We start from the raw sequence: 27,061 nt of genomic DNA, 5'->3' as shown, positions 1-27,061 counted from the left end.
TACACATAATCACATCAAAGTCAAACATAGGTAGCACAAGTAGATCAACTATGGTGCCCCTGTGCTAAATAGATATCACGCAATATTCATAAACTTTATCCACTAATGAAGTGTCCCTACAAAGTCATAACCATCTATAGAACAATAAGAGTCTCAACTCTTCTTTATAAGAATAAAACGATAGATGAAGATAAAACAAATACGTAGAACAAAGATCAATGAAGAAATATCCCTCAAGAGAATTAACAATATAATACCCGTGACCACTGCATCAGGTGCCTCATTATCCTGTCTAGCCATAGCAAAGAATCTCGGTGGTCCACCCCCTGTTTAAGCAACCTGCACACCCTGTCGATTTTGTCCATAAGCACCCTGTGGAGCAGCTCTAGCTAGCTGAGCTTGGGTTTGTGTTCCTGCAACATTTCTTTGCACCTGAGTAGTAGCTTGTCTAGACTCGGAATCTCCCTTAGGACAAAACTTAGCAATATGTCCCTGCTCACCACAAGTATAGCAAGCCCTATTTGCTCCGTAACAACGATCACTGTGATTTCTACCACAATTGGAACACCACGGATGCTGACTTGACTGATAAGAACTGTAACCCTTCCTCTGCATGTGTTGTTCGCCCTGTCTAGCTGAATAATTGTTCCTCAAAGACTGTCCCACGGACTCTAACTGTGTAGGCCTGGACTGCCCATAATAAAAACTACTATTGCCCCCAGATTGAGCACCACTAAATACACCTGAATTACATGCCTTTTTGTTTTCTCGATTAATCCTTTCCATCTCATAATAGGACTTGGAACGAAGAGCAGTGTCAAACACCTCAGAATAGGACCCATTACGCACATCGCGTAGCACTGGACCACGATAACGAGCCTCAAGTCCATCCACAAATCATCTTACTTTCTCCCTCTGATCTGCAACTAAAGATGAAACATACCTGGATAACTCAGTAAACTTAGCTTCGTACTCAGTAGCATCATAGATCTCTGTCGTAGCTCATTAAACTGGAGTCTCATGTCATCTTGTTGCTCAAGGGAATAAATCTGCCAAGAACATAGATGAAAACTCTGACCAAGTGATTGGTGGTAAGCCTACTTGTCTACCCCTCAAAATGGAAGTCCACCAAGCCTCGGGAGATCCTGAGAATAGAAAAGTTGTAAATTCTACACCATGAGTCTCCTTCAATCCCAAGGTAGTCAGTATCTTCTTACAGCGATCTAAAAACTTTTGAGGCTCAACAGAAGATGGTGTAGCATCAAACTCCGGTGGCTTAAGATCCATGAAATTCTTAAGATCCTTGGGTTGCCCCACAGCTGCAATCGAAAGATCAATTGGTTGAGGTGCCTGAGAAGTTCCAACATTTAACTGAACTTATGCTTGCGTTTACGGAGTTGCCTAAGGAGCTGGAGCTCGACCCTGATTAGGCTCCAATGCCTCCAGTACATTCAACATTCTTACCATAAAGTCGGCAGGCAATGTAATAGTAGGTACAACAATAGGTGTTGCAGCTGGAGTATCATGACCAACCTGGTCATGTACTCGCTCAGGAGCCATAACTTGGGGCTGGCCCCCACTCCTAAATCCATGCTGAGGATTAGTCTGTGCCCTAGTTCGAGGCCTGGTTGGATAAGACCCAACTTGACCACCACCACGGGTAGAACTATGTCCAGTACCACGTCCAATAGGTGCGTTAAATCAACTAGCAAAGGAAGAACCACGTCTCTTAACCATCTGCGAAACAATATTTAAAGATCAGATTTAATCCAACTCAATGCACAAATAATGAATAAAAAGGGAAAAACTTCTTAGATGTTCCGTAGCCTCAAGTTCATAAGTATGGGCGCCTACATACCAATGAACAAGAATCTACTAAACACTGCTCCATGACCCGGGACCTAAAGCCTAGGCTTTGATACCAACTTTGTCACGTCCCAAAATAATCCGTAGACGTGACTGGCTCCCACTAACACCACTTGTCTGGAGAACCAATTTTCCATACATTCACATGGTCTATAAACACACATATACAACCCTACATGCATAAAATAATCGTTAACACAGAGTAACTTTCCAACAAGATACCACTTAGAGTTTTATGAAAATGGCAGTAGTTTAGATATCAAATCTCTAACCCAAGTCCCACTCTAAGTTCATGAAGCATCTAAACAGAGTTACATGAGTTCAACTTTCGGGCATGCAAACCCAACAAAAAGAAATGTAATAAAAAAGATCTAACGCTGAATGATAGCCTTCACGACCAATTGGGAAGGTTCACCTCAGCAATGGAATTCGCGCGTAAGAACCGTCAGCCACTGATCTCTCCCTCCGTAACAGTATCTGTAGACCTGTAAGTAAGGAGTGAGCTATATATAAATATAACTCAGTAAGATCATCGGCTCGCTGCTTCAAGTACTCCTGGGACAAGTATTAGAAAATACAACAACACCAAGAACATAAAGTTTTTACACACGGAACTATATCATAATAAGGTAACCAACGAGGCTCAATAATCCTTCATCAAGAACCATATATCTCAATACAATTTCATAAAGAGCACTTATAACCATTTGAAATCAAAGTAATTAGCCAGCACAAAAAGTTTCGGGCAACATATACAATGCATCAAATATATCAGAAGTATACACAATACTCAAGGGAGCATACACAATATTTCATATCAAATCAACAAGCATACACAATGCTCAAGGGAAACATACACAATGTCCCATATAAAATCAACAAGCATACACAATGCTCAAGGGAAGCATACACAATGCCCCAAAGGAATTAAGTAGCATACACAATGCCCCAAAGGAATTAAGAAGCATACACAATGCCCCAATCTCATAGTACACAAGCATATCACATCACGAAATAATTTATAAAAGGAGAATTCGTATTCTTAACATAAAGTATATGCGGCCGGCCTTAAAGACCGTTGATTCTGCCAAGCACATGCTCGTCCCAACACATAGACCGAACAGATAACAATATATTTTCAAAATAAATTTGAAAAGCAAGCACCAAAGCTTAAAGTCTCACTTACCTAGCTAACAACAAGTTCTCCAACCTCACTATGCATAGAACACCAATCAGTTAGCCTCCAATGACTTCAATCTACGCAACAATATTAAATAACAATATCAATTCTATTATTCGGGGTCAAGTCTCAACATCGCTAACTTTTAAATTTAGACTTAAATCTTAATATCTCACAGCTTAACCCATGAATTAAGGATAATCTAACAAGGGAAAGCTGCCAAACAAAGAATTTCAAAATACTAGCAAATGATTTCTCTCATCAATATCTAATGATTGCCTCATCATGGATATTCCCTAATGATTTGCTTAAAGTGTTAACAACAGAAAATTGAAACAACATGTGTAAAGAAAATATACTTTGTGCCCGAAGTTACATACTTTGATTCCTTTCTTTCTATGTATTTTTCCCACTGCCTAATTAGCATAAGCCAATGTTAATTCTTTCACTACAGTAGCAGCCACCCACCCATGAGATCAACAATTTACAAATTATGTCCAATATCTCTCGATCGTACATGGCAGCTTTTCTTTTTTTCTCTCCTTTTATTTTTCCCGACAAGAACGTTACCACTATATAAAATTAATTTAGGAGAAAGATAGAGAAAATCTCATACCTGACAGTTAATCTCTATCAAGCTACCTTTCTATGTTGCTTTGCTTCCTTCTCCAGAATAATGGGATGAAAAGAAACAGCCCTAGAGTTCTATTTGTAGTATTTTAGTCGTGAAACTGAAGAAAAAGATTAGACCTTTGGCTTGCTCTCTTTTAATTCCTTAATTAATATCAATTATTGGTTATAATTACCGATTAACTCTTCATTAAAAAAATAATAATAAATTGGAATATTACATTTAGCCCAATCATGTGCTTCATACCCTTTTTGACAAGGTACACTTGTAAAAGGCCTAGGAGTATAACCGTTGCTAAAGTTTCTAGTTAATTCAGTTTAACCATGCAATTTTTATCTGGTCTAGATGAATGAATCACCTTATGTGTGCTCTATGTTTTCATTCTCTAACATTTGCTAATGATTTCTGTATTTTATGTAAATGCAATTCAATAGAAATTTTACTTTGAGAGGGAGCAAAGTTTCTTATAAGAACCAGACTAAATGACAAACAACTATGAGGAATGTTTAAAAAACATTTTGCACTGAAACCAATGGAAAATTGCTTTAGATTCTTTGACATAGGAGAAGCGTTGTTTATATTCTGTGTCTCAACTTGGATAAAACTGGTTTGTATAATATTTTTCAGGTGAAGCTGTTTATGTAGATGACATTCCTTCACCACCAAACTGCCTGCATGGATCGTTTATCTACAGTACAAAACCATTAGCTGGTGTCAAGGGAATCCAGCTCGAGCCTAGTCAATTAACAGAAGGAGTCACCACCGTAATTACTTATAAAGATATCCCAACAGGAGGGGCAAATACAGGATCTATTACACCGTTTGGCTCCGAGCCCTTATTTGCAGATGATCTCGCCAGATTCGCTGGAGACAGAATTGCAGTTGTGGTGAGCACTTCCTTCTGCGGGGATTGGTTTAATGAAACATTAAGTTCTCATACACTTTAATCCAAAGAAATTATGAACTTTTCCCCTTTTATTGTTGAAACACCGTAGGTTGCTGACAGTCAGAGGTTGGCTGACCTTGCTGCTAGAACGGCCGTTGTTGAATACGATATTGCAAATATAGATTCTCCCATTTTAACTGTTGAGGAAGCTGTTGAGAAAACTAGCTTTTTTCAAATCCCGCCATTTTTATATCCAAAACAGGTTGGTGATTTCACAAAAGGAATGGCTGAAGCTGATCACAAAATCCTCTCTGCTGAGGTACTTTCGATTTCTCTTTTGTTATCATTTGTTCTTTGTTGCTCGGATTCTCCAAAAATGTTATTGCACCAATGTAGGATCCTCCATAATGGACTACTTTTGGAGGATTCGTACCGTACCAGGTGGCATTTTTAAAGAGTCCGAGCAACATAACATCAGTTTCAATGGTTTCCTTAATTTTTGATTCTTGAATGGTGATCTAGCATGTCTAACTGCAGCTGTTCGCTAAAAGGTTCATAATTATTACTGATTGTCTTTATTAGTAATCATTTCCAGATACGACTTGGTTCCGAGTACTATTTTTATATGGAGACACAGACTGCCCTTGCAATTCCAGATGAAGACAACTGCATGGTTGTTTATACTTCAAGCCAGTACCCTGAGAACGCGCATCATGTGATTGCCAGTTGTCTTGGTATTCCCGAACACAATATCCGTGTAATTACAAGAAGGGTTGGAGGTGGCTTTGGGGGCAAATCATATAGATCAACGCCTGTGAGTATCTGAAAAAGAAATAGCAATAATAACAGTTCTCTGACTCTGATATTAAAGTTTATGTATAATTTTAGGTTTCCACAGCCTGTGCACTTGCAGCATACAAGTTAAGACGACCTGTCAGGATATATGTCAACCGGAACACTGACATGATAATTACAGGAGGACGACATCCGATGAAAGTAACATATAGTGTGGGATTCAAGTTAAGCGGCAAGATCACAGCATTACATCTTGATATATTGATAAATGCTGGGATCACGGAAGATATAAGCCCCATCCTACCATTAGATGTGATTAACGCAGTAAAAAGATATGATTGGGGTGCCTTATCTTTCGATGTAAAACTATGCAAGACGAATCTCACCAGTAAATCATCTATGCGGGCTCCCGGGACAGTGCAAGGATCTTATATTGCCGAAGCTATAATAGAGCATGTAGCAAGTTTGCTGTCGATGGAGGTGGACTCTGTCAGAAATGAAAATGTTCATACATTTGAAAGCCTTAACTTATTCTATGATAACATTGTACCAGAAGTAGGAGAATATACATTGCCTAGTATCATGGATAAGTTGGTCATGTCGTCGAGCTTTTTTCAACGAAAAAGATGTTAGAACAGTTCAACCAGAAAAACACTTGGAAGAAAAGGGGTATATCTCGAGTTCCAGTTGTGTTTGAAGCTACGGAACGAGCTACCCCAGGAAAAGTCAGTATTCTGCAAGACGGATCGATTGTTGTAGAGATTGGAGGTGTTGAAATTGGCCAAGGACTATGGACAAAGGTTAGACAGATGACTGCTTATTCTCTTGGTTTAATTGAAAGTAGTTGGGCCAAAAGCCTTGTGGAGAAAGTACGAGTCATACAAGCAGACACCTTAAGCGTAGTGCAAGGCGGACTAACGGCTGGAAGCACTACATCAGAATCAAGCTGTGCAGCTGTTAGGCTTTGCTGTAATGTCTTGGTTGAAAGACTGACCCCTCTGAAGAAACAGTTGCAGGGAAAAAATGGATCTGTTGATTGGCCAACGCTGATTCGCCAGGTTTGTTTTCTACATATCAACTCTGCAAGTCCATTGTCACAGTCGGCCACTTCCAGTTTTCTGTATTGGTATTTGCAGTCACTGCGAATTTGTATTCTTGAGATGTTCTCTTTGCAGACGCCATCATCAGAGATTACCTTGTTCTTATAAGCATGTCGCTGTGTCAATACAACAACTCCTGATTCTAAATTTTAACTAGTCATGAAAATAAAATACTGGAAAGTACGATTTGAAATTGTTTCCTCTTCTTCTGCAGGCACAAATGCAATCAATAAACTTAGCTGCAAATTCTTATTATGTGCCAGAATCGAGCTCCTTGAAGTATTTGACCTTCGGCGCTGCTGTCAGTGAGGTAAAACTTGTTGCTTCTGTCAGTTTTTCTTGTTCCATGTCTTGATAACTTCCCTGCTGCAGTTTTCTACTTTAAAGCGGATTCCCCATTCATTATATACAGAAAAGATCACCAAGATTTTGCGATTAATTGTCGAATTCATTCTAATTCCAAAATGTCAGATCGAATCAGTATATCAGAAAATCAATACTAAATTCGGATATCAATACTGGTTCGATCGAACTCTGTTTTGAGAATGCCTTGAAGAGGACTAAAGCCTCCACACTCTTAAGCACGAGATTTTGAGTCTCACGTATCTACCATTTTACCGCCAAGATATTTTGAAAGTGAATTGTATTCAGTGATAATTGTTAGTGTGTGTTAAGTCCCACACTGGTTGCGGAATGAACTGGTGTGCTACTTATATGGACTTGGTTAATCCTCTCTTAAGCTAGCTTTTGGGTTGAGTTAGACCAAGGTCAAATCATTACATGGTATAAAGCGGTCGTTGTTCAAATATGGAGCCAAGGAGGTTGGATTGAATCCCTCAGAGAATACAAGACAGAATTTAGTATAACGATCAACTCACGGTCTATACATATAGGAAAATGGGGGTACTTCTCGTCCATCCAATTATCTTACGCTTTAAACAATGATAACAATCTTTCTTATTAAAAATCTTTCAACCAAATTAATGAATTTTAACCCCGTCTTTGTCAATGAAGTCTCAACTCAAGTTAGCCCTACTATTTCTAGCCCAAGCTATTAGATGAGATTTAAAGCCTCAAATCCTTGCTAATACTTTTTTTCCTCTTACCCGGCGTTTCTTGTCCTAGCAAAGGAAGGGAATAGAGGCACATTCAATGTTTGCAACCACCAAATGAATGTGATGCGAAGAGTATACTAGAAAGAGTTATAGACAATTGAATGGAGTTTCAAAATCACTACCTTTTACATAACCAACATTTTTGATCCCACAGACTTAATAGAGAGTTTAGCCCCTCATATTAATGTCAGCAAAAAATAATGAAGAAAAGAGAAATCATCCTCACAACAGTTGAGTGGAACGAAGACAACTAAAAGATCTGGTGTTCCTTGAAGTTATTTGAAAACAAGATCCTCTCTCAAAAGATCTTCTTGCGTTCTAGTTTGTGGCTTCAATCCTTGAGATACTGTCACATCAGGCTCCACATCAGCCATTGAAATTGCATTGCTTCTGTCTCGTTCTTGCGCCATAGATTGTGACCGCAACAGCATAATTGTGGTCACATCAGCCTCCTAGCTCTTTTCTTCTGTTCTTTTGGCTCCTGTTTGACATGTTTTCACTTGGTTTCTTCGCGATCACCTCTAAATCAGACAAACCTGTAAAAATGGAACTAAACCATGGTAAATGCACCATTCTCACTCAAACTCAACAAAAACCTAAAATTAGAGAAGAGATAAGTTGGTAAAATACAAACTTATCACATATCCATCCCCATTTGGTCTCCCGATCCATGCTCCAGTTGGCCGTAGGCGCGAAGGGGGTGTTAGAGTGGGTTAGAATCCTTGGCTGTGAAATAGATTAGTGGTATACTTATATAGACTTGGTAATCCTTACCTCAAGAGCTAGCTTTTGAGTTTGAGTTAGGCCTAGAAGTCATATCTTTACACAGTATCAAAGCCTGGTTCATGTTTGGGCTTCCCGTCCACGCTCCAGTTGGGCCTGGGCATGAGGGGGGTGTTAGAGTGGGCTATATCTTTACACAGTACCAAAGCTAGGTTCATATTTGGGCTTTCGATCCACGCTCTAGTTGGGCCTGGGCATGAGGGGGGTGTTAGAGTGGGCTATATCTTTACATAGTACCAAAGCTAGGTTCATATTTGGGCTTTCGATCCACGCTCCAGTTGGGCCTGGGCAGGGGGGGGGCGTTAGAGTGGGCTAGAGTCCCACATCAGTTGGGGAATGGACTGGTGGTATGCTCACATGGAATTGGGCAATCCTTTCCTTTTGAGCTAGCTTTTGGGGTTGAGTTAGGCTCAAGTGTCATATCTTTAACATTTTCAATATATCTGAGTACACAACACTCGGCAGGAAACTCTGATTTTGGACCATTTTGAAGCCAATATATCTTCATATGAACAACTAACAATAAAGCTCTTTTTGTAGGTGGAGATAGATGTTCTGACCGGAAAGACTACCATTTTGCAGTCGGATATTATTTACGACTGCGGGCAGAGCTTGAATCCTGCTGTTGATTTGGGACAGGTTCTTCCCATCGTTGTACATTTTAGATTTTGTAATTAGAATCCCCTTGCCACGTGTTTTGAGTTGTTATTCGAACTTCAGAACCATCTAATTCTTGATCACATGATTGTTCTAAATAGGGCCAAATGTTTTTTTTTCCTTCTCCTTGCAGATTGAAGGGTCCTTCGTACAAGGAATTGGATTTTTCATGCACGAAGAATATCTAACAAATGAAGACGGGTTAATGGTCTCAAATAGCACGTGGACATACAAGATCCCGACTATTGACACCATACCCCAAAATTTCAATGTTCATGTCTTAAATAGTGGACATCACGAAAAACGTATTCTCTCATCCAAAAGTACGATTCTTTCTTCATTTCCTTTCTCTTCCCTTCTGTCAAACAAGTTCTCCAAGTTCTTTGCTTTGTTCGTTTATAACCGTGTGCTTTACGAGAAGTTTCAAACACATTCTTCACTTGGTTTAGTGGAAAAAATTGCAAACCTGTTTGAGGTGATTCTTAAAACAGTAATGATATCAAAATTATGAATCATTAATTCAGTGTCACATTGGAGAACTTGTACATATATATTACGAAATCCACTAAATATCTATAAACAGTAAACAGTGAACTCAGTTATTATTGTATACAAAGCATAGGATCATATAAACTTCTAATCTTGAATTCCCTTTGTTCACACAAACCATTGAATCTTAACATAATTACTTTTTTGCAGCATCTGGTGAACCGCCGCTGCTTCTGGCAGCTTCGGTCCATTGTGCAACAAGAGCAGCTGTTAAAGCAGCACGTGAACAACTCAAACTATGGGGCAAGATCGACGGGTCTGTTTCAGAATTCTATCTGGACGTCCCAGCCATCTTACCCATTGTGAAGACACAATGTGGCCTGGATTATGTAGAGAAGTTCTTAGAAACTTTGCTGGCTCAGAAATCTAACTAAATGTGCATCAACATGTTTCAAGTGATACCAAACTATGTTGCTCGAACTCTCCAAAATGTTGTCATACCTATGTCGGTTCCTCGAAAAATACACTACTTTTCGAAAACCCAACACACACCCAAGGGCATTTCTATCATGTCTACGACATCTTTGATACTCACCAAATTTGAAACTGGTAAGTACATGACTATGTAATAGATGATTTTGTAATAAGGTGATTTTGTATATAATCCATATGATAGATGCCTATGTAATAGACTGGACCACTGCAGCAACATGACTTCTTCAAGGTACTTGTGCCTATAAAAAGGGCATTGTAAATAGGAACAAAGGGCACCCAAAAAATAAATTGAAATAGTAGTTGCTACCTTTTACTACTTTATTTTATTGCACTGTTGTTTAACTGCATAACACATTACCAATACGAGTTTTGACTCACTGACACTTCTATCACTCCGTTAAACTGGTAATAGTATCCTGATTGTGCTGGTCGGGGTTGGGAGTCTAGTCCCGGGTTTAAGTTGGGGTCGGGAGTTAGGTCTTGGATCAGGTCTCGAGTAGGGGTTGAAATGGGTGTACTGGTCTCATGTTGAAGGGTGGGGCGTCCAAGTTCGATATCATAGTATTTGCCGAGATTATATCTAAAAGACTCCTCTTAGTAATCAAACGCCAAACATAAGTAAGAAAATCTTTATTTTCCACGAACATTTTAAAAAAGATATTTTCTTGAAAAACCATTTTCCTTCGCACAAGCACATTCATTGAAATAATATACACTCATGATAAACACCAAAAATTATAGTATTAATTAAGGATAAGCAACGAACCCATATAGTGATGGAAGGGGGTCTGGGCGATTTGGACAATATTCCACTTGACCAAGCTTCTGGTTGAGTTAGCCCAGGAAATTACACCTAATGTCCCTCAAAGTGTCCGGTCTTCAGTTTTTGTGGCCCAAAATATCTGGTCTTGAATTTTTGTCCTACAAAGTGTATGATCTTGAATTTTTATTCCCAAAATGTTCGATCTTGAATTTTTGTCTTCCAAAGTGTCCGGTCTTCAGTTTTTATCCCCAAAGTATTCGGTCTTGAATTTTTGTCCTCCAAAGTGTCCGATCTTTAATTTTGTCCTTCACATTTTTTCGGTCTTCGATTTTTGTCCCCCAATTATCCGGTCTTGAATTTTTGCCCTCCAAAGTGTCGGATCTTGAATTTTTGTCTTCCAAAGTGTCAAATTTTAAAATTTTTGTGCCCAAAAGCGTCCTTGCATAAGTTCTAGCATTTGTCTACAAGGCAGAACTTATGGTCAATTGAACGGGTTTACTGCCTTAAAATATGTGAAGTTTGCCTTACCGAGCAGAAAGTATAACTTATGTTTGATAGGCAACAGATCTAAGTTCTAGCTTTAGTGTGTAAGGCAGGACTTCTTGTCAATTGAGTATTGTATTGTCTAAAAAGGTCATTAGCGCCTGCCTACCTTATGGCCAAAAGGTTAACTTATGTCTAATGGATAACTCTAACTCCCCGGGAGTACACCCCGAACGTCACACAGTACTTACGATCACAATTGACCATAAGTTAACCCATGAGTTGGTACCTACCGTGAGCACTGAATGATATACTGATAATGAACATATGTGGAAACAACTGAATATGCCATAATTTTTAAATATTAAACACAACACAACTGAAAATCCACAAGTCTGAAACATAAGTGAACATGCTGAAAACTGACTGATAAGGCTAACAACCAACTGACTGTCTGAAATATCCAAAGGCCTCTAAAACTGACTGAAGAAGAGTTTATGGGACAGGCCCTAACTAACTCCAACTGTCTAATTGAAACAAAATACTGAAATAAACATATTCCGTCCTCGAAATATGAGGACTCACCACTGCTGATGATGATGATGCGCTTAAATGTCTAAGTGTGATTGGGAACCTGAGAGTCCGAACCTATGATATGAGACATCATAGCGCAAGAAATGAGTATGCGGTCAATACTTTGAATGTACTAGTATTCTAAATAGGATTAGGCTGACATGCATAGGCTCATATGAATAAATAATAACTGAATGAATGAATAACATGAGATAACTGATGCATAGCATGCGTGAAAGCTGTAAAATCTGAGAATGCTTGACCAAGCATATAACATAATACTAGAATAGTCTGTAAACTGATATACTAAATACTGATACTGCATAACTGATAACTATATACTATGGTCAAGTAAACCTGAAACTGAACTCTAAATTGAATACTGAACTGAGACTGTGGGAGCTATCATCTAACCGACATGCCCTCAATATGAGCTAATTGAGGTCCAACCTGTAACCCCAGTTGGAGTATCGTGCCATAGGTACTAACACTGGCGGTGTGGATCCATTAAAGTGAAGTCCCAAAGGACTAAAGAGTCACCCTCTACTGGCAGATGCTCTGGTAAGATATGTGTCAACCCTCAACTAGCAGGTTAACATCTCAAACCTACACTGGCTATGTAGTTCTGGAACGCAGGGATTGCTACTAAAGGTCACACCCTCAATTGTCAAGTGAGCCCTCATCCCTGGGTTCGCTTGGTTCTAAATCTACTCCCAACTGAATTGATTCAGATTACTGAACTAATCTGAGTTTGACTGATATGATAACTAACTGAACTGATAATACTTTAATATATCTGAAACCATTCTGAAAATACTAAGACTAAGTAAAAAACTTAGTTTTCGGGAATACATAACCTCCAGGACTCGATCATATTAACAATAGAAACATACTAAAGCTTCAAAAGCATAATAAGTAGTCATTGTTCAAAATTCATCTCTTAGGCATTTCATCAAACACATGTGGGTCATGAAGTTAAAGCATGAGAATAGTTAAATCATGTGATAATAACATAATTACAATATGAAAATCATGGGTTAAGGATTTAACATGCAAATATCATCCTTCAAATCTATCAAGGGCTAATTCCAACGAGAACACATGTAAACATGATATAAAAATTGAGATTCATGGAAGTTCGTGGATATAATTCATGAAAACATATAAAGACCATGATTTTAAAATTAAAAATAGATTCTTGGACTCCATGGGTGAAAAGGATCCATGAATGAACATCTAACATACCTTAATTGATGAATTAATGAAGGTCCTTAGTGATTTCTTGGAGCTTGAACTTGGATTTTGAAGAAGCTAGGGTTTGTTCTTGAGAGAATTTGTGAAAAAGATAAGTAATTTTGCCTTTTTGGGACCCTAATCTCATGTTATGGGTGAGGTAAAGTAAGGGCAAAATGACTCAAATACCCCCGCATACCCGAAACTTATTAAACTGAATGTGACCAGTGACGCGAAGTGTGATGCACTGTGTTGCTCCCCACCAACGCGATATGCGATGCGCCATTGCCATATCGTGTTGCCTACGAGAACTTCTTTGTTCCTCAATCTACGGGTCCAACGATTAAGAATTTTAACTGGGAGTTCTTCGTAAGAAAGGCTGTTCTAAACGTCTAAGCTTTCTAAAGTTACAACGACAGCTGGGTCACCAATACACTTTTTCAACAAAAAAAAACATGAAACACTAGGTGCACTGATATCAGATCTGCAGGCAACTCAAGCTCATATGCTACTTTCCCATAGCGACTCAAACTCCTGTAATGGCCAACATATTGGGGACTAAGCTTCCCATTTTTGCCAAATCTCTTCACTTTCTTTATGGGAGAGATTTTCAAATAAACCAAGTCTCTAACTGTGAACTCGAGACCTTTTCTAAGCATATCTGCATAGAATTTCAGTCAGCTTTGGATTGTCTTAAGCCTTTATCTGATTAGCTAAACTTTCTTCAACGTATCAAATACTGAATCTGGACCTATCAATGTTGTCTCACCTACCTCAAATCAACCAATAGGAGATCTATATCTTCTTTCATAATGAGCCTCAAATAGAGACATCTGAATACTGGAATGATAACTATTATTATAGGCAAACTCAATCAATGGCAAGTGATCATCCCAACTGTCTTTAAAGTCGATAACATAAGCTCTCAACATGTACTCTAAGGTTTGACTAGTCCTATCTGCCTGACCATCTGTCTAAGGGTGTTTGAGGGTGAAAGGTTGTACTAAAATGAACTTGGGTACCAAGACCCTTCTGAAAAGATTTCCAAAAGTGAGAGGTAAACTGAGTACCTCTGCTTGAAATAATGGACAATAGGACTCCATACAACCTAACCAACTCTCTAATATATAGATTGGCATAATCCTCGGTTGAATAAGAAGTATGTACTGGAAATAAATAGGCTGATTTGGTCATTCTGTCTACAATAACCCAAATCGAATCATGTTGGCAACGTGAACGAGACAACTCTGTCGCAAAATCCATGTTTACCTCCTCCCACTTCCAAGTATGAATGCTGAACTCCTACATAGTGACACTAGGACTTTGGTGCTCAACCTTAACCTGCTGACAATTAGCACACTTGGCTACAAACTCTGCAATATCTTTCTTTATGCCACTTCACCAATAGATTTCCAAGTATGAATGCTGAACTCCTACATAGTGGCACCTAGGTGAATAGAGTAATGCACATAATGTGCTTTTACAAGAATTTATTATCTCAAACATCTACACATGGCACACACCGTCTACCCTGGCAACACAACACACTATCTCCCCCTTGGGGGAAAACCTCTACTTTTTGATCCCTGACTAACTTCTTTAACTTAACTAGACGGGAATCCCCATCTTGCTTTTCTTTCACTTCAGCAACAAAAGAAGATTCCAAACTATTCTGAACCCATACACTACCTGCATCTGAGTCAACCAAACGAATGCCTAATCTAGCTAACTGGTGAACCTCATGAACCAACTTTTTCTTATCATTCTCAACATGAGCCACACTACCCATAGACAATCTACTAAGGGCATCTACCACTACATTGTCCTTGCTCGGATAATACAAAATACTCATATAATAGTCCTTGAATAATTCTAACCACCTTCTCTAATAGAGATTTAACTCTCTCTGCAAAAATACATACTATAAAATTTTATGGTTCGTGAACACATCAACTTGAACCCCATAATGATAATGCCTCCAAATCTTTAAAGGCAAAAACAACAGTTGCTAACTTAAGATTATGGGTAGGATAATTATTTTCATGGGGATTAAGTTGTCTATAGGCATTGACTATTACCTTATCTCTCTACATCAAAACACAACTCAAACCAACTTGGAAGCATCACAAACAACAAACCCATCTGAGCCATCTGGCAAGGTCAAAATTGGGGTTGAGGTGAGTCTAGTCTTTAACTCCTAAAAACTCTTCTCACAGGAATATAACTACTGAAACTTGACTTTCTTCTGAGTTAATTTAGACATAAGGGACGTAATAGATGAAAACCCTTCAACAAACCATCTGTAATAGCCAGCCAAACCCAAGAAACTCCTGATATTTGACGGAGAAATGGGTCTGGGCCAGTTTCTCACTGCTTCGATCTTTTGAGGGTCAACTCCAATGCCATCACCAGAAATAATATGGCCAAGGAAATCTACTGATATTATCCAGAACTCACACTTACTAAATTTGGCAAATAACTGATAGGCTTTAGGAGTCTACAATACTATTCTGAGGTGGTCTGCATGATCATTTTCATTACGAGAATAAACAAAAAAGTCATCTATGAATACTATGATGAACATGTCTAAGTAATGTTTGAACACTCAATTCACCAAGTCTATAAAAGCTACTGGGGCATTTTTTAGACCAAAGGACATGACTAGGAATTCAAAGTGACCATGCCGAGTTCTGAAAGCTGTTTTTCAAATGTCACATTCTCTAACTCTGAGTTGATGATAGCTGGATCTGAGGTTTATCTTAGAAAAATAACTGGCACATTAAAGTTGATAGAAAAAGTCATCAATTTTAGGGAGTGGGTACTTATTCTTAATGGTGACTTTGTTCAACTGATGGTAATCGATGCACATTCTGAGAGAACCGTCTTTCTTTAGCATGAAAAGGACTGGAGCGTCTCATGGGGAAACATTGGTCCTGATGAATCCTTTATCTAAAAGATCTTTCAATTGTTCTTTTAATTCCTTAAGCTCAGCTGGAGCCATTCTGTAGGGCGGAATAGAGATAGGTTGGGTATCTGGAAGAAGGTTTATTCAGAAGTTAATTTTCTTTTCAAAAGGAACTCTAAGAAGGTCTTTGAGAAATACATCTGGAAATTTCATCACTACTAAAATTGACTCGAGGATAGAAATAGTTGATTCAGAGTCTTTGACTTGAACAAGATGGTAGACACACCCCTTGGATATCATTTTTCTCGCTCTAAGGTACAAAATAATCTAAACCTTAAGTTCTGAAGTATTACCCCTCCATTGTAGGATTGGTTCATTCGAAAACTGAAAATAAAGAACTCTGTTTCTATAATCAACTAAAGCATAGCATGAGTGGAGCCAATCTATGCTGAGAATGACATCAAAATCTGTCATCTCTAACTCCACAAGATCAACTAAAGTAAATTTTTAGGATATTGTGATCGGACAGTTCCTGTATACCTACCTGGCTACAATAGAGACACTCAATGAAATGGACACTAAGAAAGGTTCTGCTAAAGTCTCAGGACTGACACCGAAGGTAACAGCTATGTAGGGGGTTACAAAAGAAAGTGAAGCCTCGAGATCTAATAAAGCATAAACATGTAAATGAAAGACCTGTAACGTACCAGTAACCACATCAAGAGAACTTTTTTTATCCTATCAGGACTAAAGTTCATACAATCTGTTTGGGTGTTGACCACTAGTTGCACTGGAAGCGGCACCCTGCTGAGTTTGGCGATCAGATGGAACTGAAGGACGACTGGACTGGCCCTTCTGACCACTTTTTGGGCAATTCCTAGCTCTATAGCTTTGCTTACCATACCCAAAGCATACATCACTGCTAGCTCTATCCACACCCTGATGGTTTCTACCATATTTTTGTCAAAGAGGATTTGTGCGACCAATGTTCACACTATCCTAGGGCTTAGGATATGGCGACCTATCCCGATTATCATTTTTGAATTTTGGCACTAGCGCACTAGCTAAAGATAGAGCTGAGACTGAAGATTTCTGATGGAATTGAGGATGGTTACCACCCTCTGACCTCGATTGAGCAAAACTAAAGCTACCTATCCCAGCCCTCTTATTCTCCCTTTCTCTCTTCTTAGCCTTCTACTCCTCAATCTGCTGAGCATGGACCATCAATCAAGAAAATTCTATCTCCTTAATCAACATCACAGTCCTACACTCCTTGACCACGCTATTAGCTACACCAGAGACAAACTTACTCATTCTAGACCTGTCATCAGACACTACATTAGGAGCATACCTAGCTAGCTGAGTAAACTTAAGCGAATACTTTTTCATACTCATGTTGCCCTGCTTCAAATTGATAAAATCCTACACCTTAGCGTCCCTTAAATCCAAGGGAAAAAACCTATCTAAAAAGGCTATATCAAACTTCTCCCATTCAACAGACCCTACATTTATGCCTCTATCTTCCTTCCACTTCTTAAACCAGGTATGAGAAACATCCTGCAACTAGTAAGAACCCAACTCTGCACTCTTACTAGAAGTCACACCCCTAATGTCAGTTATCTTCTGAACCATGTCAAGGAACTCATATGGTTCCTCATCAGACTTGGATCCCAAAAACAAATGAGGGTTTATTCGAGTGAAGTCCCGAATCTTAGATGCAGTGATATTAGCCACTGGAACGGCTAGGATAGTAGCCTGTTGATTATTCTAGGCTACTACTGAGTGAGCTAAAGTGGTGAATACAGCTCTGAATTCGGCATGAGAGATATACTTGTTCAAGGGATCTTCCTAAATAGGCGAAGGTGAGGGTTGATTCCCATTTCTCCTTCTGTTATTCTTTCTAGGAGGGATGTTCTATAAATAGGAAGAAGATTAAATTAGAAGAGAGTTTAAATTGAGCTCATGCTCAATTGCACGACATGAATACTGAAAAAGGGAAATTTTTTCCTAAAATGCCTTGTAGCCTATTGAAGTGTGGCGTGCTCCACACCCATGCACAAGACTCTACTTAATGAAGCCTTCAGACTCCCTAGGCTACTTTAAAATCTTAGGATCTGAGACCAAGTTTGTAACGCCCCAGGAGTACACCCCAAAAGTCACACCGTGCTTACGGTCATAAGTGACCACAAGCTAACTCATAAGTTGGTACCTGCTGTGAGCACTAAATAATATACTGATAATGAACATGTGTGGAAACAACTAAACATGTCGTAAGGTTTAAATACTAAACATAATACAAATGAAAATCCATAAGTCCGAAACATAAGTGAACATACTGAAAATTGACTGATAAGGCTAACAACTAACTAACTGTTTAAAATGTCTGAAAGCCTCTAAAACTGACTGAATAAGAGTTGATGGGACAGGACTCAACTAACTCTAACTATCTAATTAAAACAAAATACTAAAATAAATATAATCTGTCCTCAAAATATGAGGATTCACTAATACTGCTGATGCTGATGCGCTAGAATATCTAAGTATGGTGGGAACCTGAGTGTCCGAACCTATAATATGAGACATAATAGCACAAGAAACGAGTATGCGGTCAGTACTTTGAAGGTACTAGTATACTCAATGGGGTTAGGCTGATATGCATTGGCTCATGTGAATGAATAATAACTGACTGAATGAATAACATGAGATAACTGATCCATAACATGCGTGAAAGCTGTAAAATCTGAGAATGCATGACCAAGCATATAACATGATACTAGAATAGTCTGTAAACTGAAACACTAAAATATTTATACTAAATAACTAATAACTGTATGCTGTGGTCAAGAAAATCTGAAACTAAATTCTGAACTAAATACTGAACTGAGACTGTGGGAACTATCATCTAACCGACATACCCTAATATGAGCTAATTGGGGTCCGACTTGTAACCCCAGTTGAAAGGGTGTCAGTACCGTGCCACAAGTAATAACACTGGCTGTGTGGATCCACTAGAGTAAAGTCTCAAAGGACTAAAAAGTCACCCTCTACTGGCAGATGCTCTGGTGAGATATGTGTCAACCCTCAACTAGCAGGTTAGCATCTCAAACCTAAACTGGCTACGTAGTTCTGGAACGCAGGGATTGCTACTAAAGGTCACACCCTCAATTGTCAAGTGAGCCCTCATCCCTGGGTTCGCTTGGTTCTAAATCTACTCCCAACTGAATTGATTCAGATTACTGAACTAATCTGAGTTTGACTGATATGATAACTAACTGAACTGATAATACTCTAATATATCCAAACCATTCTAAAAATACTGAGAGTAAGTAAACAGCTAAGTTTTGGGGTATTCATAACCCCCAGGAGTCGATAACATTAACAATAAAAACATACTAAAGCTTCAAAAGCATAATGAGTAGTCATTGTTCAAAATTCATCTCTTAGGCATTTCGTCAAACACATGTGGGTCATGAATTTAAAGCATGAGAATAGTTAAATCATGTGATAATAGCATAATTGCACTATGAAAATCATGGGTTAAGGATTTAACATGCAAATATCATCCTTCAAAAGTGTCAAGGGCTAATTCCAATGAGAACACATGTGAACATGATATAAAAATTGAGATTCATAGAAGTTCATGGATATAATTCATGAAAACATGTAAAGATCATGATTTTAAACTTGAAAATGGATTCTTGGACTCCATGAGTAAAAAGTAACCTATGAATGAACATCTAACATACCTCAATTGATGAATTAATGGTCCTTGGTGATTTCTTGGAGCTTCAACTTGGATGTTAAAGAAGCTAGGGTTTGTTCTTGAGAGAATTTGTGAAAAAGATAAGTGATTTTATCTTTTTGGGACCTTAATATTGTGTTATGTGTGAGGTAAAGTAAAGGGAAAATGACTCAAATACCTCCACATACCCGAAACTTATTAAACTAAATTAGATCAGTGACGCGATATGCGACGTGCCGCATCGCATTATCGATGCGATATGCGATGTGATGCGTTTCTCCCCACCAATATGATATGTGAGCATCGCAGTCATATCACGTTGCCTCACTGTTTTGAACATCCAAACAGGCCTCAAACCTTACCCAAAAAAATCAAAACTTACCCGAGATGTGCTATCGACCACTCCGATCATGAATCAACTTAAAAATAGACATTCTAAGACTGAAAAGGTCGAAATTAAAATTTTCAAAGTTTACGAGTCTTTGGAAATGACTAAGTCTTAACACTTAGTGAAATTTTCTAAGTCTTGGACCCCTTTAACATGCAATAGTGAGCGAAAATGAACTAGGATCTTACGGGGTCTTACAATAACATACTTTAAGTTCTAGCTTTTTCGTAGAACTTCTGGTCAATTATGCAGGTTTACTGTCTTGAAATGTCTACTTTATGGGCAAAATTTGTTAAGCGGAGCTAATCAAAACCCTCTCTTATAAAGGTCACTATTTAAGACTTTTCGTGTGGGAGAGAAAATATCAAGACCAGCCCATTTTAGGGTCTTTTTTAAATTTGACTAGAGTTAGACTCAAGGTTAATTTTACATGATTTTAGAGCTCGATCTCCCATGTGGGCCCTAGATAAATTGTTCCTACCCTACATGAAACTACCAGGGCATACACCCACGGAAACCGGGCATGTATCCATGGGTCCTAGGCTTTGTTTGTCTATTTTGAGCTAACTTTTAGGATTGAGTCAAATCCACGGCCCATTTAGCATAGTTTTAGAGTCGGATCTCTAATGTGGCCTCTAGATCCATACCCTGCATGTACCGAACAATATTCACGCCTTGGAGTTTTAATTCAGCAATCCTCCCATAGAGCTAGCTTTTGGGTTGAGTTAGTGTGAAAAATAGTAAATTTGATTTTTTCAACAACATAGATTTTCTAGTAAAGTTTCTAGAATATCAAGTGTAATTTCTAGAATAATCATGTTGAAGAAATATTTAAATATTCTAGGTAATTCTAGGTAGAAGAAACTAGAAAAATATAGTGTAGTTATTTGATATTTGTATTTAGAAAAGTTCGATATTAGAGGGTGCTAGATATTTGAGGGAGATATTTGTGTAAGAGCATAGAATACTCTAGATTTATAGTATCTAGAATCATCCCTGCACAAGTACAAATAGGGAATGACATTTGGCATTTGTAAATCCAATACAAAGCAAATTTAAGTAGTCTTCTTCCAAGTCCAAGTTCTCCCTTTCAATACCTTCCTTCATCTTTCTAGTTTCCACTTCTTTGTTAAATCTTCGATCTTAGTTAACGATATTGAGCTAGCAGAAGGTCTCTCCAACTATACATCTTTCTTCTGCTATTCTCTATAGTTAGGACCAAGATGTATTTAGCAGCTGTTGTCGAGAACCCAATAAATTGAAAAAGGGACCACTCTTGTCTTTATTCTAGTCCAGTATCTCTATAGCTAAGGAAAACTACAATGGTGTTGGGTGGCTTGTCTGTGAGAGTGAGTGTTGGGTTCAATTGGTGTGAATGGAAAATGGAGGGACACAACCTTTTATGAAAAGACATTGTTTTGGAAAAGAAGTAACTATTCAGATAGTTTTGTCTGTTGAGAAAAAGACACAATGTTTTAAATGAAAAAACATGACTCTTGCAAAGGATACACCTTTTCGTTTGAAACATTGACACCTTTCAGAAGGGGCACTTGATGGCTATATAAACCTGCATTTATCCACAGGTTTAGGAAAAAAATTTCTAAAATACAAACTCTTCTTGTCTTCAAAACATTCCTTGTGATCAATCAAATTGTTGAGTAAGTTCAACGAATCCAATTATTTGAGGTACCGTTATAGTTGGATTAAAAGACATTTTATCCTGGGAGGAAGATTCCATAACCTCGGGTATAGTGAGGGGAATTATTCCTTAAGGACACTCTGTGAAGTCGGGGGACTTGGCCTTACAATTTTGTTTCATCTCATTTCTAAAAGTTAACATACTTCTTTGATAGATTATTTATAATCTTGTGTTGAAGGTGTTAAGTAACTTCATAATTGTTCTTGTCCTAGACTTGAACTTGGGTTGAAGTTGTTGTTGCATTTATACAGATTTTTGTACCCAAAACATTGAATACAACAACCTTAAGGAATAACATTACTGTTTAAGAATCTGTATTGCTTGTTTCTAGAGATTAAAGCTTTTAGCTTTCTACTCTGTTTGAACTTAACTAGTGATTTGAAGAAATAAAATCTTCATCACAAGTTAAAGATCATTCAGTTGACGATTGGAATTCATAAAAACTTCATCGTTAAACTAGAAATAAGAAGAAGAGTTTAAAGTTGTTTAACTTTATTAGTAGTATTCTGAAAAATACTAAATTAACTGTCTTGTGATAATAGAAAAAATGACGACTGATAGTCAAATTCATAATGCTATGACTATGGCGACAACTAGCATTGCCACGACAAGTCGAGCAAATGCTCCGCAACCTATGGCACCTGCGGAGAATCCCAAAAAGTTTGCGGGCATTGACTTCAAGAGATGACAGCAAAAGATGTTTTTTTACCTCACCACTCTATGTCTTTAAAGGTTCATTAGTGAGGATGCTCTTGAGGTGCTCGAGGGAACCTCGAACAAAAAACGTTTCATAATAGTAGAGGCTTGGAAACACTCAGACTTCCTTTGTAGGAACTATATCTTGAGTGGTCTCCAAGACAACCTCTATAATGTTTACAGTGGAACTAAGACATCGTAGAAATTATGGGGGGAACTAGAACGAAAATACAAAATAGAGGATGTGGGAATTAAGAATTCGTTTCAAGGTTCCTGGACTTTAAAATGATAGATAGCAAGTCAGTTGTCTCTCAAGTATAGGAATTACAAGTAATCATCCATGATCTCCTAGCGGAAGGTATATCTTTGAAAAATACCTTTGTTGAACAAATTGAAAATGTTCTTAGTACTCACATAAACTGTTTTGTAGGTTTAATTATGAATGATGCATTTCAAGCAGCAGCGATAATTGAGAAGCTACCACCTATGTGGAAAGACTTCAAAAACTACTTGAAGCACAAACGTAAGGAGATGACTGTCTAAGATCTTATTGTCCGACTACGTATTAAAGAGGATAATAAGGCTGCTAAGAGAGGGTCAAAAGGGAATTCTACAATTAATGGAGCACATATTGTAGAAGATAACCAAAATAATTCTAAGAAAAGGAAGAAAGTTGAACATGAAAGCAATCTACCCAAGAAGAAATTCATGGAAAAGTGCTTCAACTGTGGCAAGATTGGCCACAAGTCCACGGATTATCATGCCCTTAAGAAAGGCAAGGAAAAAGACCAAGTAAATATGATTGAGTCCAACAAAGAATGTGATGATCTATGTCCTATGCTTTTAGAATGCAACTTAGTCGGGAATCCTCACGAATGGTGGATGGATTCTAGTGCCACCCGCCATATTTGTGCCAACTTTGACTTTTGCTCTAGCTCAAATAGAAGAAACGATCTACATGGCAAACTCCGCTACTGCAAAAGTAGAAGGAACTGGAAAAGTGTGCTTGAAGATGACTTCTGGTAAAGTGTTAAAACTTAACAATGTCTTGTATGTTCTGGAATTAAGAAAGAACTTGATTTCTGTTTCACTTCTAGACAAGAACGAATTCAAATGCATTTTTGTTTCCAAAAAAATTGTACTTAGTAAAGGAGAAGTGTATGTAGAAAAAGGCTACCTCACTGAGGGCCTATTCAAAATGAATGTAATGAATGTTGAAATCAATAAAAGTTTAATTTCTTCTTACTTGCTTGAGTCTTATGATTTGTGACATGAACGTTTAGGCCATGTTAATTATAAAATATTACGAAAACTGATTAACTTAGAAGTTTTGCCAAATTTTGAGTGCAATAAATTAAAGTGTCAAACGTGTGTGGAATCAAAGTATGCAAAGCATCCTTATAAGTCTGTTGAAAAGAATTTCAATCCCTTAGACTTAATACGCACTGACATTTGTGATATGAAGTCAACACTATCAAGTGGTGAGAAAAAGTATTTCATAACTTTTATCGACGATTGTACAAGATATTGTTATGTCTATTTTCTAAATAGTAAGGATGAAGCAATAGATGCGTTTAGACAATACATAATAGAAGTTGAAAGTCAGTTAGATAAAAAGATAAAAATGATACAAGATAATAAGGGCGGAGAATATGAATCTCCCTTCACCGGAATATGTGTAGAGCATGGAATTGTCCATCAAACTATGACCCCGTATTTACCTTGATCTAATGGAATTGCGGAAAGAAAAAACTGAATTTTGAAGAAAATGATCAATGTCTTACTTATAAGTTCAGGTTTACCGAAAAACTTGTGGGAAAAGGCTATCCTTACAACCAATCGTATACTCGATAGAGTTTTCCATAGTGAGACACAATCAATTCCTTATGAAAATGAAAAGAAAGGAAACCCAACTTAAAATATTTCAAAGTGTGGAGGTGTGTAGCAAAGGTCCAAGTTCCTATGCCTAAAAGGGTTAAGATAGGACCTAAGACGGTAGACTGCGTGTTCATAGGATATGATAAAAGTAGTAAAGTATGTTGGTTTTTGGTTCATAAATCCGAACATTCGGATATTAATGAAAATACGATAATTGAATCAGATAACGCTGAATTCCTTGAAAATATTTATCCGTATAAAACTAGACATGAACAGTCTAGTGGAAGGTCTAAACGACCTCGAGATGAACCAAGTGAGAATGTACATAATGATGAGAATCCAAGACGTAGTACACATCAAAGAACGTCAACTTCGTTTGGATCGAACTTTGTAAAATTTATCATAGAAAATAAGCCTCAAATATTTAAGGAAGCGATGATGTCTTCGGACTCATCCTTTTGGAAAGATGCAGTCGATAGTGAGATTGATTCAATCTTAAGCAATCATACGTAGGAGTTGGTTGATCTTCCTCCAGGAAACAAACCTTTAGGATCTAAATAGATCTTCAAAAGGAAAATGAAAGTGGATGACACTATTGGCAAATACAAGGCAAGACTTGTAATAAAAGACATCACACAAAAAGAAGGCCTTGATTACTTTGATACATACTCGCCGGTAACAAGGATAACATCAATTCAAATGTTAATTGCCTTAGCGGCGGTATATGGTCTTGAAATTCATCAAATGGATGTGAAAACTGCATTCCTAAATGGAGAATAGGAAGAAGAAATTTACATGGAACAGCCTGAGGGTTTTATGGTTCCAGGAAAAGAAAATAAGGTGTATAAACTTGTTAAGTCACTTTATGGACTAAAACAAGAACCTAAATAATGGCATACAAAGTTTGACCAAACCATGTTGGCAAACGGATTCAAGATTCACGAATATGATAAATGTGTTTACATTAAAGACACTCGAAATCACCAAATCACTATTTGTTTATATGTGGATGATATGTTGATCATCAGTAGAGACATTTCTGACATAAATGCAACGAAATGAATGCTCGAGAGCAAGTTCAATATGAAAGACCTTGGAGTTGTGGATGTGATCTTAGGAATAAAAATCCATAGAACTCCACAAGGGTTGGCATTGTCTCAAGCTCATTATATTGAAAAGGCACTTGACAAATTCAAGTATATGAAATTAGATATTGCCAAGACTCCATTGAATGTGAGCTTTGCACTTCAAAAGAATGAAGGTAAAAGTGACTCACAATTGGAGTACGCAAGAGTATTGGGATGTTTAATGTATATAATAAACTGTAGACGACCATACATAGCATGCGCTATAAGTAAGTTGAGTCGGTACACGAGTAATCCTAATAAAACGCATTGGAGGGCAATGAAAAGAGTTTTGGGTTATCTTAAATACACTCAAGACTACGCTTTGCATTATAATAAATATCCCGTGGTACTTGAAGGATATAGTGATGCAAATTGGATCATCAGATTGAATGAATTAAAATCCATGAGTGGATATGTATTTACTATCGGTGGAGGAGCGGTCTTTTGGAAATCATCCAAACAGACTTGTGTTGCTCGCTCTACAATGGAATCTAAATTTATCGCGTTAGATAAAGTCGTTGAAGAATCAAAATGGCTCCAGAATTTCTTGGAAGATATTTCTTACTGGCCCAAACCAGTAGCACCAGTATGTATACACTGTGATAGCCAAGAGGCAATAGGTAGGGCAGGGAGCATGATGTACAAAGGTAAATCTTATCACATAAAATGAAGACATAATACTATTGACTATGTAAAGTCAAAGGATAATGTGTCGGATCCATTTACAAAAGGCCTATCTAGAGAAGGAGTTGAGAGAACATCTAAGGGAATAGGTTTAAGTTATAGGACAAGTCAGCATAGCGGTAACTCTACCTAGAAGATTGGAGATCTCAAGAGCTAAGTTCAAGGATATCAAATAAAGTTGTGTCTGATAGGTTCAACATTGTTAAATACCCAAATCATTCTCATGATGTAGACAATGTTTAGTAAAGAAGGATAAGACTTATGGTGTAAAGTCTTTTAATGATTATCTAAATTTGGCAAATTTGACCAAATAGTTTAATCTAGAGGATTAAACATTTAGAAATCACCTATGTGAGGGCTAAGTAGAAGCCACTTCAAGGAGAATGTTAGTAAAGGCCTATTCTCTAAGCTCTCATGAAACCGAGACGTGTTCATGTCTGAAAAGAACAAAACCGTGAAAATCATAAATAGTAAAAGGTTGGTTGTGTGACATGTATTGTCTAGATGTACATTAAAGCTCGACGGTTCAAAGATATCAAATCTACCAATTGACCGAGTGCATCCGATGCATGTTCATTACGGAAAGTTCAAAGGAAAACTCGCTTATCTAGATGCAATCAGTCTTTGCTTGATGATCACATATTTGTCCGTAAAGTTTTACAAAGAATAGTCATTCCCCATTCATGTGGGGATTGTTGGGTTCAATTGGTGTGAATTGAAAATGGAGGGACACAAACTTTTATAAAAAGAAATATTATTTTGGAAAAGGAGTGACTGTTCAGATAGTTGTGTCTGTTCAGAAAAAGACACAATGTTTCGAATAAAAAGACATAACTCTTCCAAAGGATACACCTTTTAGCATAAACCATTGGCACCTTTCGGAAGGGGCACTT

The 27,061-nt window shown here is 37.8% G+C and overlaps 1 protein-coding gene across 1 annotated transcript; it reads left to right on the top strand.

Moving 5' to 3' along the window:
- Nucleotides 1-4,304: 4,304 nt before the first annotated feature.
- On the top strand, nt 4,305-10,313 carry LOC107847503 (indole-3-acetaldehyde oxidase; the record flags this gene model as incomplete). The annotated part of the gene is given in 9 exon segments (XM_016691786.2): nt 4,305-4,564; nt 4,673-4,882; nt 5,159-5,377; nt 5,452-5,977; nt 5,980-6,416; nt 6,673-6,768; nt 8,897-8,995; nt 9,147-9,336; nt 9,713-10,313. Coding segments are annotated over 9 exon segments (2,261 nt in total), but the record flags the coding sequence as incomplete, so codon positions are not given.
- Between the last annotated feature and the right edge of the window lie 16,748 nt (nt 10,314-27,061).

Source organism: Capsicum annuum, chromosome 11, assembly GCF_002878395.1.
Source record: "Capsicum annuum cultivar UCD-10X-F1 chromosome 11, UCD10Xv1.1, whole genome shotgun sequence".
NCBI classification, from domain to species: domain Eukaryota; kingdom Viridiplantae; phylum Streptophyta; class Magnoliopsida; order Solanales; family Solanaceae; genus Capsicum; species Capsicum annuum.
The sequence above is the reverse complement of the archived record's forward strand: the minus strand, read 5'-3'. Positions and strand labels throughout refer to the sequence as shown.